The sequence below is a fragment of the Zingiber officinale genome, chromosome 2A, assembly GCF_018446385.1.
Source record: "Zingiber officinale cultivar Zhangliang chromosome 2A, Zo_v1.1, whole genome shotgun sequence".
Taxonomy (NCBI): domain Eukaryota; kingdom Viridiplantae; phylum Streptophyta; class Magnoliopsida; order Zingiberales; family Zingiberaceae; genus Zingiber; species Zingiber officinale.
The window spans coordinates 82,040,838-82,058,585 of record NC_055988.1 but is presented as its reverse complement, the minus strand read 5'-3'; the positions used below and the strand labels follow the sequence as shown (position 1 = coordinate 82,058,585).

The 17,748-nt window shown below is 37.9% G+C and overlaps 1 protein-coding gene and 1 pseudogene across 1 annotated transcript; one reads left to right on the top strand and one right to left on the bottom strand.

Annotated features, from left to right (window-relative positions):
- Positions 1-6,093: 6,093 nt before the first annotated feature.
- LOC122041344 lies at positions 6,094-9,939 on the bottom strand (annotated as a pseudogene).
- A 1,803-nt stretch (positions 9,940-11,742) lies between these two features.
- On the top strand, positions 11,743-15,068 carry LOC122041343 (fruit protein pKIWI502-like). The gene is made up of 5 exons (XM_042600990.1): positions 11,743-12,387; positions 13,363-13,462; positions 13,551-13,646; positions 13,723-13,803; positions 14,736-15,068. Exons 1-5 carry the CDS (start codon positions 11,840-11,842, stop codon positions 14,796-14,798), a joined length of 888 nt encoding a protein of 295 aa, XP_042456924.1. The 5' UTR covers positions 11,743-11,839; the 3' UTR covers positions 14,799-15,068.
- The last annotated feature ends 2,680 nt before the right edge of the window (positions 15,069-17,748 follow it).

Below are 17,748 nucleotides of genomic sequence, written 5' to 3'. Positions count from 1 at the left end.
CGCCTTAATCTGAGCGGCCTTCAATTTGAGCCTCTCGGTAGCTTTGGCGCGCCACATGACTTCAGCTGCAGAAGCAGAAAATAAATCAGTTAGAACATAATAAAGGGGGAGATAAGGGAACTTACTCATGCTACAGGGCAGATCGGCTGGGGTAGAAGACAAGCCGAATATATGCATTACTCCCGGAAGGAGCATCTTGTCAATATGATAGCGCTGACCGACTAGTCGTTCGGCTGCATAGAGATAGTCCGCGTCGCCTCTAAACTTGCCGAGCTCCGGTTGCGCGGGCATGGCTGTCTGCCACTTGGTGCGGAAAGTTGGCCGCTCGGGGAAACGTATATAGAAAAAATGCTCCTTCCAATGTTTGTTGGAGCTCGGCATATGATCAAAAAGGACGAAGCCTATCCTAGACTGGAAAACAAAGGTACCCCACTCGGCTTGCTTGGGATAGTAGAAGTAGTGGAAAATTTTTGGGGTTAAGGGGATGCCGTTCAGTTTGAACAAAACTATCACTCCGCTCAGCAGCCTAATAGAGTTAGGAACCACTTGGCCGAGCGGAATGTGAAAATAGTTGCAAACTTCTAAGAAAAACTTAGGGGGTGGAAAACGCAGTCCGGCCAGGAATTGGTCTCGGAAGAAAAGAACAGTGCCGGACGGCGGTTCATGAGGCCGATCGGCCGGCGTGGTTAGCACTATTTGATGGTCGGTCGGCAGGTCGTAAGTCAGAACGAGACGCAATGCGTCTTCCTCGTCAAAACGGCTCTCCATGGTCGTATACCACAGATCCGGAGCGCCGCCGGCCGACTGCGAGGTGCTGGTTATGATCGAAAGACAAGAATGCGGGATAAAAAAGGAGGGTTCAAGCAGAGAATGGAAGGAAACCAACTGAAGGGGACGAATAACAGAAAGAAGAAAACGTCGAGAGTAAGAAAAAGGGTCTTACAAGCGAGGGAGATGGTCAGAATAAGCCGTGTGGTCGCCGGAAAGCCTGAGCACAAGGTTGCCAGCGAAAGAAGGAGCAGCAGGGTGTTTGGAAATGAGGAGGATGAAATGCGGCGAGGAACATGGGTCGGGAGCTTTATATGGACGGCCGCCATTATTGTCCACCGTCCGATCCAGGTCACAGATACCCAAATCATCATCCAGCCGTTCATTTCGAACGGCGGTTGTCCCATCGGAAGTGACGCCACCGCCATACGCTGACAAGCGCACGATCGCCACGTGTCAACTGGATACTGGCCGCATTTAATGAGCTCCCCTTATCGTGCGCAGTGCACGTGATAAATAGTGGGGGGGGGGGGAGCATTGGACATGGATTCCGAGAGAAGCACAAGGCACGGGCAAGACACTGCCGAACGGATGAGTATCCTTATGCCTGGTCGAGCGGACTAAGGCAAGGGTCATTGCTCAGTCAGATCGGCAGTCCAGTCAGTCGGACTTCGCCTCCTTCGACTAGACTCAAGGGGGAGGCAAGTGATCCGGTGGTAAGAATCCGGTACCACGGGGAGGTCAAAGGGCCCAGTGGCTCGCTGGAGAAGGACGAGCCGACCGGATTTGGAAGAAAGGGACATCCGGTAGTAAAAGGCACCCTGGTAAGGACCAGGGTTCCGACGCTCAATGAAACAGTACATAATGACCGAGTGGAGGGACGTGCCGCCCGGCCGACGCAGGGAATCAAGGCCGTCCGGACGCCGTTCTTCGCCCGGTCGGCCGGACGGATGTCCCAGCCGGGCGGTGGGTAAAGGAAGGGAACACCCTCTGACAGCCGTCAATTCGCATGGCTACGTCATACTCCTAGTCTGGTAACGGGGTGTCCTGTTGTCCCATCGAAGACATGCTCGGACTGTAGCAGTATGGTGTCAGGTAAGCTCTCTGACAAGTGCATACCGAAGTATGGGTTGTTGACACGTCTACACCTCGGTGAACGTGCATTAGTTCTCTCCTCGCTCTATAAATAGAGCCTCTTACTTCGCTGCAGGTACGCGCAAGAAACATCTCTGGAGCCACCCTTTTACACTGTTTGCTTGCCTGACTTGAGCGTCGGAGGGTCGCCGCCGGGAACCTTTTCCGGCCCGACTTCTGTGCAGGTTCGCCGGAGCTTCGCGTGACCCGACGGAGGCCTACGTCATCGACTAGAAGCGCCCCACGTGCCCAGCGTCCTTTGGTTCGGCGATTCGGACAGGATCAAATATTATTAAAATATATAATTTTATTCTAATAAATAAATTTAATATATTTGTTTATATTTTTCATAATTAGAGTGTAAAATCTATAAATTCAATATCAAAACTATTATTTTTTTATTTAAAAGTTGCTTAATGAGCTTAACGAACGTGTTCACGAGCTAACGAGCCGAATATTGTGAAGCTTGAGCTTGGTTTGTTTATCTTAACGAGCTTCATTAAACAAGCTCAAACGAGCTTTTATCGAATCGAGCTTCGAATAGCTCGCGAGCGGCTTGGTTCATTTACACCGCTAGCCGGACCGACCATCTTTTCGCCAATATTTGAGGGGGAGTTCGAGTTTTGAAAACGCAAATGGAGATCTTCTTCAAGACGGATTTCGACATCATGTTAAGTATCGAAAATGATTTCAAAGTACCCAAAACAACAGATGTAAAAGAACTTGAGGAATACCAATGGAGCAAACAACAAAAAATGAATTCATGGCCAATATTTCATCTACTTAGTGTTCTACTTATGCAGGAACTCGAAAGAATCGACGACTATACATGTGCAAAAGAACTTTGGGAAAAATTTTTAGAATACCACGAAGCGTCAAGAAGAGAATAATTCGACCCTTCGATGGGCATTGCTTCGTCATTAGAGGAATCCGAGATCAAGGAGATCAATAACATAGTGCTAATAGCTGAATAATGACCTAAAGACGATGATGAAAGAAGCTCGGAGATGAGCATCGATGAAGGAGGAGGATTCTCAGAAGAAAACAGTAATGAAGGGGAAGCATCATAACATTAGGTAAGTGAGGTACGTACTTTATCTTCTGAAAAGTCGTTTCGATTCATTAAGGTGCTTTCTAAAGATTTAATAAAACTACAAAAAGAAAATGCTAAGTTAAAATTAAACTTAGCAAAATCATGCCTCCCTAGAAATGTATGATAATTTATAGATAGAAAACAAAAAAATAAAAATAGAAATCGAAAAATTAAAAAATGACTGTGCATATTCAAACAATTTTGAAAAATTAAAATTTAGAAATTATGGTAGAATCAGCTGGTACATTAGAAACCATAGGGTCAAGTTAGAAGAATCTCTAGAAGTCATATTCCACCAATATTGTTAATTAATCCAGTAGATAAAAATTTATATTGGATCTCAAAGTCATGCTTAAATTAAATTCTTAGGCATCTTGTTGTCATATATTTTTTGTTGTTTAAAATTAGTTAGAAATTAATTTTTCTAAGAAAAATGTTTTCATTTTCTATCGGGAGAAAAATCTCAATTTTTTCAGTTTAATTATGTTTTTTTATTACTATGAAAATATTTTCAAAATTTGTTAGCCGTTGAATTATTTTCTATGATTTTATTAACCAAAATGATATTTTGAATATTAAAAATAAATGACCTATTTTTCTAAATCTTTTATCTTTCTGTGATGAACCAATATGATATACTCTATTTTTACAAAAAGTTTCAAAATTTTTTGAATGTTATCTGAATTATTACTAATTACTTTGTAAAAATTATATTTTTAATATTAAAAATTCAAGAAAATAGAAATTTTGAAAATTCTATTTTTATGCCATTATACAATGTGTTGGACACATCCAGAAAAATTAATAGAATTTTTAGAATTAAAAATATGTGTTTTAAAGAATCATTTTTGAAATTAAATCTTTATACTGAAATAGATTTATTTCTTATCAAATACGATGTATTTCTTTCTTAAATTTTTATACTTATCTGATCTCGTCTTGTCTTATTGAGGTTGACAAAAATTTTCAGGAATTTTTGAATCTGATAAACAATTATTAAAATAATTTTCTTCAAAATCGAGGTTTAATTTTAAAAATTAAATTCGTGACCGTTAATTCTACAAAATAGTTACCATTTAGTATTTTTGTTATGGACGCCGAAGTTTTTTTTCTAATGTTTAATGTGATCGAAGGAGGAGAAATAAGTATAAATTAAAGATGAGGGATTATTTTTTGCTTTGTAACGAAGTTTGCAAATGGGTTCGGGTGAACCCTAGTCTGGTTGATCAAAATCACTTAGGCAATCGGAACAGTAGAAGAGCAAAAGATGACTGCAAGTACTGCTAGAGGCGCCTTCAAAGGTAATTGAAGGCGCCTCCTCACCTCTATGTGGAAGACGCCTTCAATGAACAGTGCGAACGCGTCTTCCATAGGTTAGAAGGCGCCTTCGACCAGCAGAAAGTAGATGTTGCCAAAGGATAAAGCTTTACCTTTTGGCATCTCGCTGGAGGTGCCTTCTAATGTGTTGGAGGCACCTTCTAGCCTGGGATAAAGTTTCCTAGGGGCTATAAAAAGACCTCTGGACGTAGGAAATAGATAACAACTCCTGTATTTTTTCTTAGCAACTATCTGAACGTTTAACGATTGTAAGAGATTTCTCCGCCTACACGAAAGAGATCTTTTAGTGCTTTCATTGTCCTTGAATTAACAACCACCTAAATTGTAACCAAGTAAATCTCATGTTTGATTTTTTTAGTTGTTAATTTAATTTATTATTATTGTTGCTACTAATCTGAGTTGAAAGAACAAGAATGGTTATTTTGTGTTGTTTTCTTTTAAGCATATAATTCACCCCCTCTTACCGGCCCCGCTGCTCCAACACAATAAACCATTTCAGATTAGTAAAAATTTGATGCATCGGAATGTCTTTTTAATTAGTTATCATCCATTGAATTTTTTTTTGTGTTCCCTTGCTTCTATTCATCTAGTATTTTCACAATCATACAATTCTTCTGCTGATGGTTTATAGAGAAATTGCCAAGTACCTTTTTCTTCCCCCGGTGAAGTTTCAGTGCAGCTTGTTGGCAGAGGACGCAATCAAAGCTGCTGTGGAAGACTACCAAGCAAAGAAAGCCAAGGCAGCTGCTGAAAATTCCGAAGCCGATGCAGAATCAATTGAGAAGGCTGCAAATGCCTGAACAAATCACTTTCCAATGGGCTACTTTTCTTAAAAAATAAATATCTATTATTCATTATTAAAAAGAAATCTGATAAAGACTCTTTATTATATTTTATTCTTTGATTAAATTTACTTGTACCTTCCAACTCTTGCTAATGTATAAATTTTATTATACTTGTTAAGTTATGATAACTGATTATTAAGCCCACAAAGTTGTTAAGCAAAGAAGATTTAATAGACTCTACTAAAATTTTAACAATTGTGTAAAACAACTAAAATTTTAATTTATACACAAGCATGTAAAACTCCATACAAGATATTGCAAGATTCAATATTCATACCTGTTTTGTGCTTTTCTAATACCTTCCCTCTCGATCCATACTCTTCCATGAGATTTGAAACCTCAATGTCTTTCTCCCTACACAGCTTACTTGTTCCCACCATGCCGAATTCCCATAGCGATCATGTTGCACTATGTTACGTGATAAGCAAAAGAACTTCACCCCCACTTCCATTGAAGCACAAACAGACTGCAGATTACTATACCTCCCCTGACATCTCTCTCCCATTCACTTTCTCACCGTGCGGTATGCTTTAGCCATGTACTCCTTCCTTTGGTTTCAACAGATATCGCTAATCAATCTCTTCTCACAGAGGACATGGCGACAAACCATAAAAATAAACTTGAAAGAAGTTCGCTCATTTAAGCATTAGTCATATCTAACACTAAACATGAAGTCCAGAAAAGTTCAAGAAAGCAATTGAGAAACAAAATATTTTACTAACTCAAAAACTGAGCTAATGAGCTTCCACGAATATGAATATGAACGCTTTCTAGTAGCACGGAGAAGAACAGGCAAACAGAGTTCTGAATCGCCAAGGGGAATACCATATTAGTAAATAAGTGAGATAGATGGGAGACTCGAAACTGTAGTTTAGGCAGCAGCTATGAGTGAAGTCCAGTTGCTCTCCGCTTCTATTATTCTTCCTCATGGCCAGAAACTATTTTGTTTCAGCCGTAATTTAGCTTCAAGATGCATCTACATTGTTTGTCTCTTTAGTTCTCTTTCTTTTTCTGGTTCTTTTATTCTTCGTAGCACCAACAGAATTGCCACCATTCTGCAGGAATGGCAGAAAAAATAATTTAAACTCTGGATCAACTGCATAAATTGTGCATGTAAATGCATCCATACAAATAGTAATTAGAACAGTCACAGTGAAATGGTGGATCAACTGCTACCATCCTCCCAAAAATGCTCCCAAGTTGAACATTTTAGGCTTTTAAATATCAAAAACATATTTTTGACCAAAATCTAGCTACCTTGCTGCACCTCTAGTGTCAATATCAGTCATTTTCCACAGTGCTAGTTGATTTGCAAATCAATTCACTCTGTGCAAATAAAAAATTGATTCAATGTTTAGTGCACCACAGATTGATCATTTCATGTCTCTAGTTATCCTAAAATGTATGTTTTCACCTGTAAATCTTATACCAAATTGAGTTGCTAATCAACTTATAGCATTTTCTTGTCATTTTTCGCAAGATAAGCTGATTTGCAAATCATTTGACAGTGTAGAATCATAAAACCCCCATATTTATCCCATGTTTAGCTTTGAGACACTCTAAGTTGAAGAACATTTAATTTACTAAGTAAAAAAGAGGAAATAAAAGGTCTAATTCAGCATTGGATTACACCTTATAGGTAATAAGTTAAACTAGGATATTGTGATGCAATCATTCAATTATTTCTTATCACTGTGATGTTTACCACATGCAACTTCCAGCTACCAGATTCTGATAGCCTAAGTGTTTTCGTAGAAGAGACTGCTTCTCCAACTCTTGTTGTTCAACAGGAGAGCTGACAGATAATGCATTCCACTTATTGAATATAATCTATGTTAGACACAGGGGGACCCCAAAGGCATGTTTGGGGTGATATCATAGTTCTTATTGGGTCGAAACGAGAAAGATACAAAGGAATAACTTACACTTCACTATTTTAGGTTTTTGCAACTTCAAGTATACTATCAAGCATAGAGAAAAAAAATTATTTCTCTATCTAAGAGCTATTACTTATGTTTACCAACCTACTCAAAAAAGATAAGTCCGAAACGGCGAAGAAAGAAGATAAAATTGAAGAGTTACAAAGATGAAAGAAAGGTATCTCCATATTCACCTGATTCTTCGCAAAAGAAGCATCATTGTTTTGTTTTTCTTCTTACATGAGAGTGGATTTGGGCCCTGTTGAAAATAATTAGTACAACCACATGATTAGTTGTATAAAGAAGCCTAAATATGATAAAATTAGTGAGAAAAAGTTCAAAAAAAAAATAATCATATAATCAAAATTTTAAGTGTCATGTGATGTTTTATAGTCATCTTTCCTTTAGAATAATCATTTTTGAATAAATTTGATTGTTCTATTGGAATTAGCAATTAATTTTATTTGATATCCCATTCATGGTCAAAGTTCGGATTGAGTACACTCCTCATTTGCAAATAAAGGCAATCGAGATTCTTATCTTGATATATAGCTCTTCTAGGTGAGTAAGGAACTATAGTGCATTTGAAAGGGCATATCTTAACAACTTCAAATTGTTTACATTTAGAATATGTTACATAATATTAACAAATGAATAACATTTCTCGTAGATTCATACAAGGAATACAAAAAATGGAATTGCCACTTTGCTCATCCTATAGCCAATCCTGCCATATAAACAGCCATTAAATTAGTTGCAGTTACAAGTAAATGACAATTCCACAAAGCCAGTTCAATCTATCTAGTTACATTAGCATCAATACACTTCTTGAAACGATCAACTTTATTTATCATTAACAGCAGTAACCAAGCATGCACAAATAGGCACCTGTAAGTAGCTTGGCCATTTACTAAAATAATGTTAACATCTACCTTATTCTTAGATTGGGAGTTCTCATGGAACCTGATTGAAATTTTATCAAACAAAGAGAAACTGCACTATTCTCATTTGCTGGATGGAAATAACATCTGATAAAATTGCCTAGATACTGGTTTCATGAGAACATTTATGATAAGAAAGCTAACCTTTGCTCGCTTTCGTTTTAATTGACTAGTCCGTGACACGCCTAGCATATTTCTTTTATCACTAGCAGTTCTGAGGAGTGTTTCATCTGCATCACCATGGTCAGGATTGTTTGATATTTTATCCCTGGGATTCAAATCACGCACTTTCAGATCTTCTGATTCAGGCAAATGCAGACGCCTTTCCTCACTAGATTTGACAAATTGTTTTTGCATAGAAGAAGGTTGCTCAATGAACAAAGAGTTTCTAAGACCATACATCACAGGAACTCCAGGAATCTGTATGCCAGCAGTAAAGCAAAAAGATATTAAAATGAACAATTAGCAGAATAATTGGAAATCTTACTTGAAGAATCATTTTTTTTAAAAAAAAATAATGACACTATCTCATAGTATAAAGGAACTAATATGACAATTGCAGACAATTATAATTAATGGAATGTACCTCTGTAGAGGTGAATAGAAGTGATCTTCTAACAAGCCTGGGTTAGCATGGTCAACTTTGAGTATATTAGCAAGCTTAAATTTATTCTCTTGTCAAGCTTGTCTGGAAGTTGTATATAAGAACCTTGTACAAACTCATATACAAAGGATGCGCCTTCACATGGAAATAAAGTTTAATCATAGAAAAGCATGTTTTCAAGAAGGGGAGCCTTGACGCAACGGTAAAATTGCTGCCCACAAGTTCGAATCTCAAAAACAGCCTCTTGCAATTATCCTGCATACAATAGACCCTTCCGTGAGACCCCGCATTGGCAGAAGCTTTGTGCTTTAGGCTGCCTTTTAAAAACATGTTTCGGACCTCAAAATTAGTTTTCTAAGCTTCATCAAAACGCAAACTAGTCATAATAATATGAATTACAATTTACAAGTCAAGCTGGATATGACAACTTTTATCCAGGTGTTCAACCCTTATATTAATCAGTGTGTTCTTTAGCATCAACGTAGAACAAAGAAATCTATCAATTATCATCATCATGTAACTTCATAGGTCCAAAAATCATTATGCAAGTTCTTAAATAAGTGGCAAAAGGAGATACAGAACCACCTTCTGGAATTTTTTCCTCATATCTGCATCTTGAGTGGCAACAAAGAAATGCTCAGAGTTCACCTCTCCAACAACCGACTCGATACAGTCCATGGCATTAATCCTCTTCTCATGGTCGCACCTGATACCACAATATGTAGAATTCTCAAAAGACAAGAAACCTATTCTATTAATGTAGTATGTTTGCAAGAATATCAAAAGGGCAAACCTAGCTATCATGAGCTGCTGAGCAGCCTCGAGGGCTTCACGATGGGATTCACCGAGGCTTCTTAGCTCTCCAATAATGCATCTGCAAGAGAAAATATATGGGTAAATTTCACCCTATCTATACAGGTACTGCCCTAACTTCTCACAATGAGGTGGTGGGACCCACTACTTAAGTGTGGGTCCCATCATCCCAATGTGAAAGGTTGGGACAATGCCTGCTCGAATTAACCAAATATATGTACATGAACAAAGTTGTGTTTTTTTGCCAGGAAGGACAAAAAGGAGAAATATAAAAAAGAGGGAACTCATCTCGAACCTAGTAGTGAAGGGGATAATGCGAGTTCCAAGAAGACGAGCAAGAGCATCATTGATAGGGATGAGGCGGTGGAGAAGGAGGTGATGGATGAAGGTGCCATCACATAGAACCATAAGACTCTCGGAAACCGAAGCACGCGGAGTAGAAGCGCACCACTTTGCGATGGCGCTTTTGCTTCTTCACCATCATCGTCTGCGGATCAGATGTAAGGGCGACGAGATCGGACACAGGAGAACCGCCCGAAACCGTACAAAGTGAGAGATCGATGCAAAAAGTGGAACGGTCACCTTAGCGGCCTCCTGGGTCCAACCCATAGATGTCCAGAAGAAATAAATCACGATTAAGTTGGACGGGAGAGATGACTGGGGGTCGAGTGGTAAGTGAGAGATCGGGTTGCTCTCGAGGAGGAGGGATCACGCAATCGCTAGCGACGAGATGAAAAAGTAAGAACGGGTTTAGCCCGTAAACCCTAATTTTGTCACAAAAATATATAGCATATTTTAAGTTCTCCTTCTTATCAAAAATTAATCACATGAATTTACATGCATTCGTCTCTAAGTTTTTTACAAACCTATGTAAGTTTCAAGAAATTATTATTATCAATTTATGCTATTAAGGTGGCATTTGATAGGAGTTTGGATTTTTTTTCATCACATTTTCTTTCTCTTCATATTTTCTTTTTCATCTTATTTTTTTCCACATTCAACTTTTTTTCACATCTAATTTTTTTTCTTATTTTATTTTATATTTTACTCTAAAGATAAAAAAATAATTTATTCTAATAGAAAATATTAAACTAACCAAACATTATTTTTAAAAATGATATTCATATTTATACTCATTCCTATTCTATAATACTATGATTCTCATTCCAATTTCAATTTTTAAGAAAAAAATCAAAAGCCACCTCATAGGAGCAAGACAGGGCTAGTATAAGAGCACCCGGGCTTTAACTCAGGAGCCCACCCCTTAGGTGGCAATTCTACAATGATTGAAAGGACATTCTAATGATTATCAAATCTAAGATCTCGACTCGATTTAGTGTGCTCCAAGCTCGAGCTCCTCTAGAGTTGAGCTCATTCTCAAGCTCAAGCTCGATATTAGCTTGATTTATTTTTTAAATAAATAAATTAATATAGTATATATTATATACTATAAAATATATACAAATATATATATTATCAGCTCGTTTGGCTCGATAAATCACTTAGTCAATAATAATTAGACTTCAACTCGGCTTGATTTTTAATCGAGCTGGCTTGAGTTCAGTTGACTTCAAATTCGAGTAGAGTTTTGACTAGGCTGATCTCAAACAGCTCATGAGTTACTTGGCTCATTCGCAACCCTAATCAAATCAGGATTTTTCTTTTATTTCTACTTAAAATTTTGTTAGCCCTTTAGCTCAAGTAAATTTTAATTTATAGCTCCGTTAAATCTATTTCAGACTTCAATCAATTAGTTTGATAAAATTATCACAAATTTATTTAAAGGTCTAAAAATAATTTACTCACTAAACAACCCAACCAATAAATTCATAAGATTTCTAGGCCCGTTTAGCTAATTTTATCTAAACGTATTGGTGGACTTTAAAATGTTTAATCATTTTAAATTAAAATTAATATATCTTTGATGTTAGATCTAAATTTCATAGTATAAATGGAGAGCAGTGGATTTTTTCAAAACTTATAAAGATTTGGCTAAAAATTTAGCCTTGCCAAATCATATAATTATTAATAGAAATAAAAATGAGTATAACACAAATAAGAAACTTCCAAATAACATAGTGTTATAATAATTTTTCTAGAAATAATATTTTTTGTATATTGACGAAATTATAATAAAAAGATTTTAATAATCAAATATATTTTTTTTCTAAATGTTATTATTTATTATTCAGATAATAAGATTATAAAAAAATATTAGAAAAAATAATGGCCACCGAAAAAAATATATCTTTATCGAAGTCTCAAAAAAATATTTCTTTCTAGAAAAGGGGAAAAAAATCTAAAAGGAGAAAGTTTCTCGAAGTTTTCCACCTGCACTCCAAATCTCTCGGCCGGCGGCGAAGACAACTCTATAATCCCTAAAAATGGCCACTTCGCTCGCGACTTGTTCTCCGTCGCCTCCTCTCCTCCGTCAGCCCATGTCTCTCCTGACCCGCTTCCGGAGAAGCTGTCTCCCCCCCTCCCTCGGCCTCGCCCGCCGCGCCCTCACTGCCGTCGTTGCCGCCGCCGTCAGACAGGACGCTGCGACCTGGACGCAGGCGCCCCTCAGCCTCGTCGCCCCCGCGGACGCGGACGCCTCCCTGTTCCACGTCGCCGTGGACGTCTCAGAGGCTCCCGATCTCGCCGCATCTTTCACCGCCCCGGGCCAGTACCTCCAGCTCCGCGTCCCTGAGGCCGAAAAGCCCGCCTTTCTCGCCATCGCCTCCCCGCCATCCTTCGCCTCCTCCCGCGGCGAGTTCCAATTTCTCGTCAAGAGGTTCCCCGGCTCCACCGTCGACCTTCTGTGCGGGCTTGGGCGAGGGGACGTCGTCGAGCTGAGTGTGGTTATGGGCAAGGGATTTCCGGTAGGCCGCATCTCGCCTCCCGATGCCTTCCCCACCGTCCTCATATTCGCCACCGGATCTGGAATCAGGTAGGGTTCTGCTCTTGTTTCCATGTATAAGTTCCTTTTACTTTGGAACTTTCCTCAAGATGCCAACTTTTTTGCTTGAAAATCCTTTGGCTGTACATATTTCTTTCGCATAAAAGAGTTTCTTTTTCTTTGGTCGTATTAGTATTTTCCCTTTCACACCGTGCAATTTGATTGAAATCAACCATAAGTCTTATCCCATTAGATGGAGTCGGCTAAAAGGGTTGCCCGGTGCACGAAGTTTATGTTAGTGTGGATCTGGTAGAAGAGTCGGATCACATTGAGTCTATTATATGCAGCGTTATCTTGCATTTTGTAAGAGGATGTTTTCGCAATTTGCGCTAAGACTCTCCTTCTTTGTAATTTGATTGAAATAGGATGAAAAATTTATGTGTATTTGTATTTTCCCGTACGGTCTTTTTCTCTGCACTTCAATCATTTTTTTAAAAAACTGTTTTAGTGAATATATAGTAGTGGCAAAACAGCAAATGCTCCATTAGGCTATATGCGATTGATCGAGGAAGAGGGTGACCAATGAAAGAGTTGGTTAGCAACGATAAAGCAAAATAAAATTCATTTAAATATAGATGAGGATATAATATGGGATCAAGTCCAATGACATAGGAAGATCCATATAGTGGACTGTACTTAGTGGGATAAAGAGGTTGTTGATGTTGTATAGCAGTGGCAAATGCTACCGAAATTGAACTAATTTGAGTTGTATATTGCACTGCATATGGCTCAATGGCCTCATGAGATCCATCAAGCTGACTCAAATATCTATTGTACTGAAGTAGTTGATGTTCTTTACTTAATACTTAGGTATGATCATTGACGGCCTGATGAGATCCATATAGTTGATGTTTGTTACTTTCATACCTAGGCACAAATTCTCTACTATACTACATTTTTAAATTAGTTGTTGGCGAGTTTGTATTGTTTGTTAATGTCTTTATCATATTTGAATGGCCGTGACAGTCCCATTCGTTCACTCATCGAGTCAGGTTTTGGTGCCACTGAAAGACAAGATGTGAGACTTTACTATGGAGCTAGAAACCTTAAGAGAATGGCATATCAGGTCTCAGATATGAGTCCATCATTCAACCATGATTATAGATCTTAATATCGTTAAACTTATTGAAGGAATTGAATACGATTCTGTTTAGGAGAGGTTCGAGGATTGGGAATCAACTGGAATCAAAATAATACCTGTTTTGTCGCAACCCGATGAAAGATGGAGTGGCGAAAGAGGATATGTACAGGTAACTCTTCTAATCAATTATTTTTTTTTCTTTATAAACTCTACTTTCCGTCAAATATGTTTTCACGACATTGCAGGCGGCTTTTTCAAGAGCTAAAGATATACTAAATCCTTCATCAATTGGTGCTGTGCTTTGTGGGCACAAACAAATGGCTGAGGTATGTTTTCTCGCAGACATTATTGCAGCCATTTGTAAGTTATCTTAAGAAATTGTTCGAGCCCATGCAATTTTAATCTGCTCATCCCGTAGTTTTGGAATTTGCTCGATTGATTTCTAGCTGTGCCCGTACCTTGAATTTTATAGTTTCTATTCGTAATGTTGGCACCAATCAGTTGGTAGCTGCTTGGTTTCCTCAATCATTTCAATTGTTGGATCATCATAAACTTTGTGAAACACAAATGTCGATAAGTACATGTTCTCTACCTGTCTAATGTAGCTGCTTGGCCTCAATAGGGCCTAAAGTGGCTGTTTGCTTCCTCGTCGGTGGCACCAAATAGTTGGGACTGTTGATCCTGAAGTCGCTTAATTTCTTGCATTTTATTCCATAGGAACAACAGCCTCTGCTGTCCATTTTGAATTGCTTGAATAGATGCTCGGGGGATTTTGATTTATAACTAGATCTGTCAAAGTCGATTAGCTAATTTCTTTTTTCAAAACTCGAGGAGTTCAAAAATGGAGTTGTCTATATACTTATATCCTTTGTATTCCTCGAGATATTCATTTGACTGGACCAACCATGACACATAGAAATGATGATAATATTATTATTGTAGGCAGATTTCGAAAATGATCGAGTAACCACTCGTGTTAAAAGCTCAAGTTATTAGAAAAGAAACGAATGTATTTATATCTTTATTCTTCGAATCAATCTACATGTTTTTATACTCTCTATGTGTACTAGGATCAAAGCGAAACAGATGCCATTGCTAGATTTGTGTAGACTTTGTCGATTATTGATGCTATGATATACGACGGGGATATGATCTTTGAAACAAAAACTCCTTTGTGAATGCCAAAACTTATTTTAGTTTTCGATACAAAACTAAGATCGGAGCTGTGCATATGGATGATGTTTCTTGCATGTGATAGGATGTTACATCGCAACTTGTGGCTGATGGTGTATCGAAGGAGACAATCTTGATGAACTTCTGATCAAGGAGGGTGAGGCCCCTTTTGTTGTTGCAGCTGTTATACATAATTCGTTATCAGATGCCACGATCGCTTGACCGAATTTGAAGTAGAAAATAACAAGTTATCACAAGTCGATTTGTTCATCCTTCTTATTACATGTATTAAGTATCTCCATCGTGTATGTTCTGAGATGAATTTTTTAGATTTATATTTTGATTAAAATTGTTACGTGAGCTAGTACTGACCAAAAATTTCAAGCAATACAATACTACTCTACTGAGCTTATGAGAACTTCTTTAAGTCATTTTATGTTTTTTTCTATTTTAATCGATGTAAATCCATATAATTGTTTTAATTAAAATTATTGTATTGACACAAAGTCAGTGCAATGATAAAATAATGAATTTATTACTTCATTAAAAAAATTATAAAGCACAAAAGTATAAAGTTGGAACATATTTGCATTGGTTGCGTTTAAGGAAAATAAGGTGTATATATATATATATATATATATTATATGATGTAATAACAAAAGTAAATAGATAGTAGACAGTAAAAAAAAATATAGTAGTAGTGAGTTAAAAAAATTAAGTGGATCACTATAGTAATATAATGTTGCATGTAAATATAATGATATTGTAATTTTAACTTCTTTTTTTTTTACTCTGCTTTCTTTTCTTATTTATTTTCCAGTGAGCTTCACTTGTTCAGGATCTCACCTTCAATCAGTGCCCCCGCTTATGCGTAAGACTTTGGGTCTATATCCTTCTTACTTAGCCAGCACAGGTCTTATATGATTTTGGTTATTCCTGATACAGTTACTGTTCACCTGTTGGTTACTAAGATAAAGACTGAGGAAAAGAACCAAGACAGAACTCAATTCATTATAAAACAAGTATAGATTTATGTAGTGAAGAAATTTTACAGGAGATTACACTCAGCAAACTAATAATTACATAGTTTTTACATACTGAGATCGAAATTTTTAAAAGACATTACATACTGAAATTGACATATTTTACATACTTACAGGGAGAAAAGAAGGGTTTTGAAAGAGTGCTGGAAAGGGAGTTGCAAGAGCTTGAGGAGGTAAAGAGTGAGAGAAGATTGTGCTTGGGGGGATGCCTTGGGAGGCAGAGGAAGATGACCTTTTATAGGCAAGAGTGGAGAGATGTCTTTGGGAGGAAGGAAACATTTGCTTAGGAGGGAAGGAAAGCATCTTGGAAAGTAAGACAGGTGGAAGGAAGGTGTTGTTTAGGGTGAAAGGAAGGCATCTGCAAAAGAGACAGGTGGAAAGTAGTATTGGTTTTAGTGGAGACATTGGTGAGTGGTGGCACTGTTGAGTAGTGGTGGCACTGTTGAGTAGTGGTAGCACTATTGAGTACGGTGGTTGTCAATCTTAGCTGTCCATCATATAACTGTTGAGTAGTGGTGGCGCTGTTGAGTATGGTGGCTGTCATTCTTAGCTGCCCATCATATTATCAATGTTGTCTTCTCCGGTTGAGTCTAAAGATGGTGCTTGTGAGCTGGAAGCTTGATTTGGTGCTCTGTGTCTGGCTAAGGCAGCTCAATAGGCTCTAGCTGAAAGGGCAGAACTTGCTAACCTCTTGTTACTCATTCTCTCTGTCTTCTTCTGGTAATGTTGAAACAGGGTAGTATGCTGTGTAGTAAAGTGAAAAGGGAAAAATCTGGTACCTATATCTTTTTACCAATAAATTTTTTCAGTGAATGATTCGCCAACCAAGAGATAGGTATCAGGATCTTCAAGTCTGTCCCAGCCCCAATGCGTCCCTTGGACTAAAGCTCTCCAGTGTTTGAGTTGGTCTGAAAAGGAGGGAGGAGCTTCCCAATCACAGTCTGGGTCTATAGGATAGTCATGTAACTCGGCTTGGTAACCGCCAACTTCATTTACGTCAATTTTTACTAAATGTCGAGCTGACTCTATCTTGAGATCCAACCATTCTGGAGGTGTACTATCAAATGTGCATACTACAAACGTTTCTTCTTCTTCCAAAGCAGTAGAAATAACAGTACCAAATTTCTTTGGGAAATCTTTAACTGAATCTGGGTCATGAATCCATAATTTATGTAAGAGGTCGTAGTCAAGAAGAGTAAAAGGGGTAATTTGTCTCCCTTTGTAAGCCGTAGTAATGTAGGATTCGTAATCCATATTAGCTCTTCTGAAAGCATAGAGAAACTGACATTGACATCCATATTTATCTGATTCTATGCAAGGTGGTCCTTTCTTCTGGCATTTAAGTTTTGGGTTGAACTCAGCTTCATATACAATAGTCATTCCTTCATGAGGTGTTTTGTGAAAATCTTTTAGGGCTTCACATAATTCTATAAACGTTTGTAAAGTAGATTTTTCAGCCAGACTGCGAACATAAGTATGAATATCCTCAGGAATAGTATTTGGGAAACCTGCCAGACGCATCTCAGATGATCTTTGTAAAGCTGTAGTCTTATTTTGTTCTTTAAGTTGAGCCAAAGTTAGGTACTCTGGTCTGATAGGAGTATTGGCGTGTTCTGTTGATGGTTCTGCCAGGCTATTCTCAGGAGTATGTTGCACAACTTGAGTATAAGTAAAAGTATTTGTATCAGGGCTAGTAGCTTGTATTGGTGTTGTTTGCAGAGTTGTACTCACAAAGAAATGTGGCCCTAGATGGGCTTTGACTGCTGTAAAAGCCTTATCAAGTGAATAGTAGCCTTTAAAGTATGGATGTTCTAGGTTTTGAATTGCTAAATTGGTTTCTTCCCATGTAGAGTATACCCTTGCCTGGGGTCCTGAAAAGACCACGTAACAGGAAAATTTTTTTCCTGCTGGTTTCTGGATAGTGGTAAGAAAGTAGTTGGAAAGAGCATTTATTACTGCGATTTTATGTCCAGAGCTTCCTGGAAGTGTAGGGATATGCCAAATATTGTCAATAAGACAATTTTGGATGTGGTCTAGTCTGTCTCTGCCAACAAA

What these genes read in the sequence shown, in the direction of transcription:
- LOC122041343 (XM_042600990.1), top strand. Translation starts at nt 11,840, where the DNA reads ATGGCCACTTCGCTCGCGACTTGTTCTCCGTCGCCTCCTCTCCTCCGT. An exon ending in GCCACCGGATCTGGAATCAG is followed by an intron (nt 12,388 to 13,362) that starts GTAGGGTTCTGC and finishes TGGCCGTGACAG; the next exon opens with TCCCATTCGTTCACTCATCG. An exon ending in GGCACAAACAAATGGCTGAG is followed by an intron (nt 13,804 to 14,735) that starts GTATGTTTTCTC and finishes TGCATGTGATAG; the next exon opens with GATGTTACATCGCAACTTGT.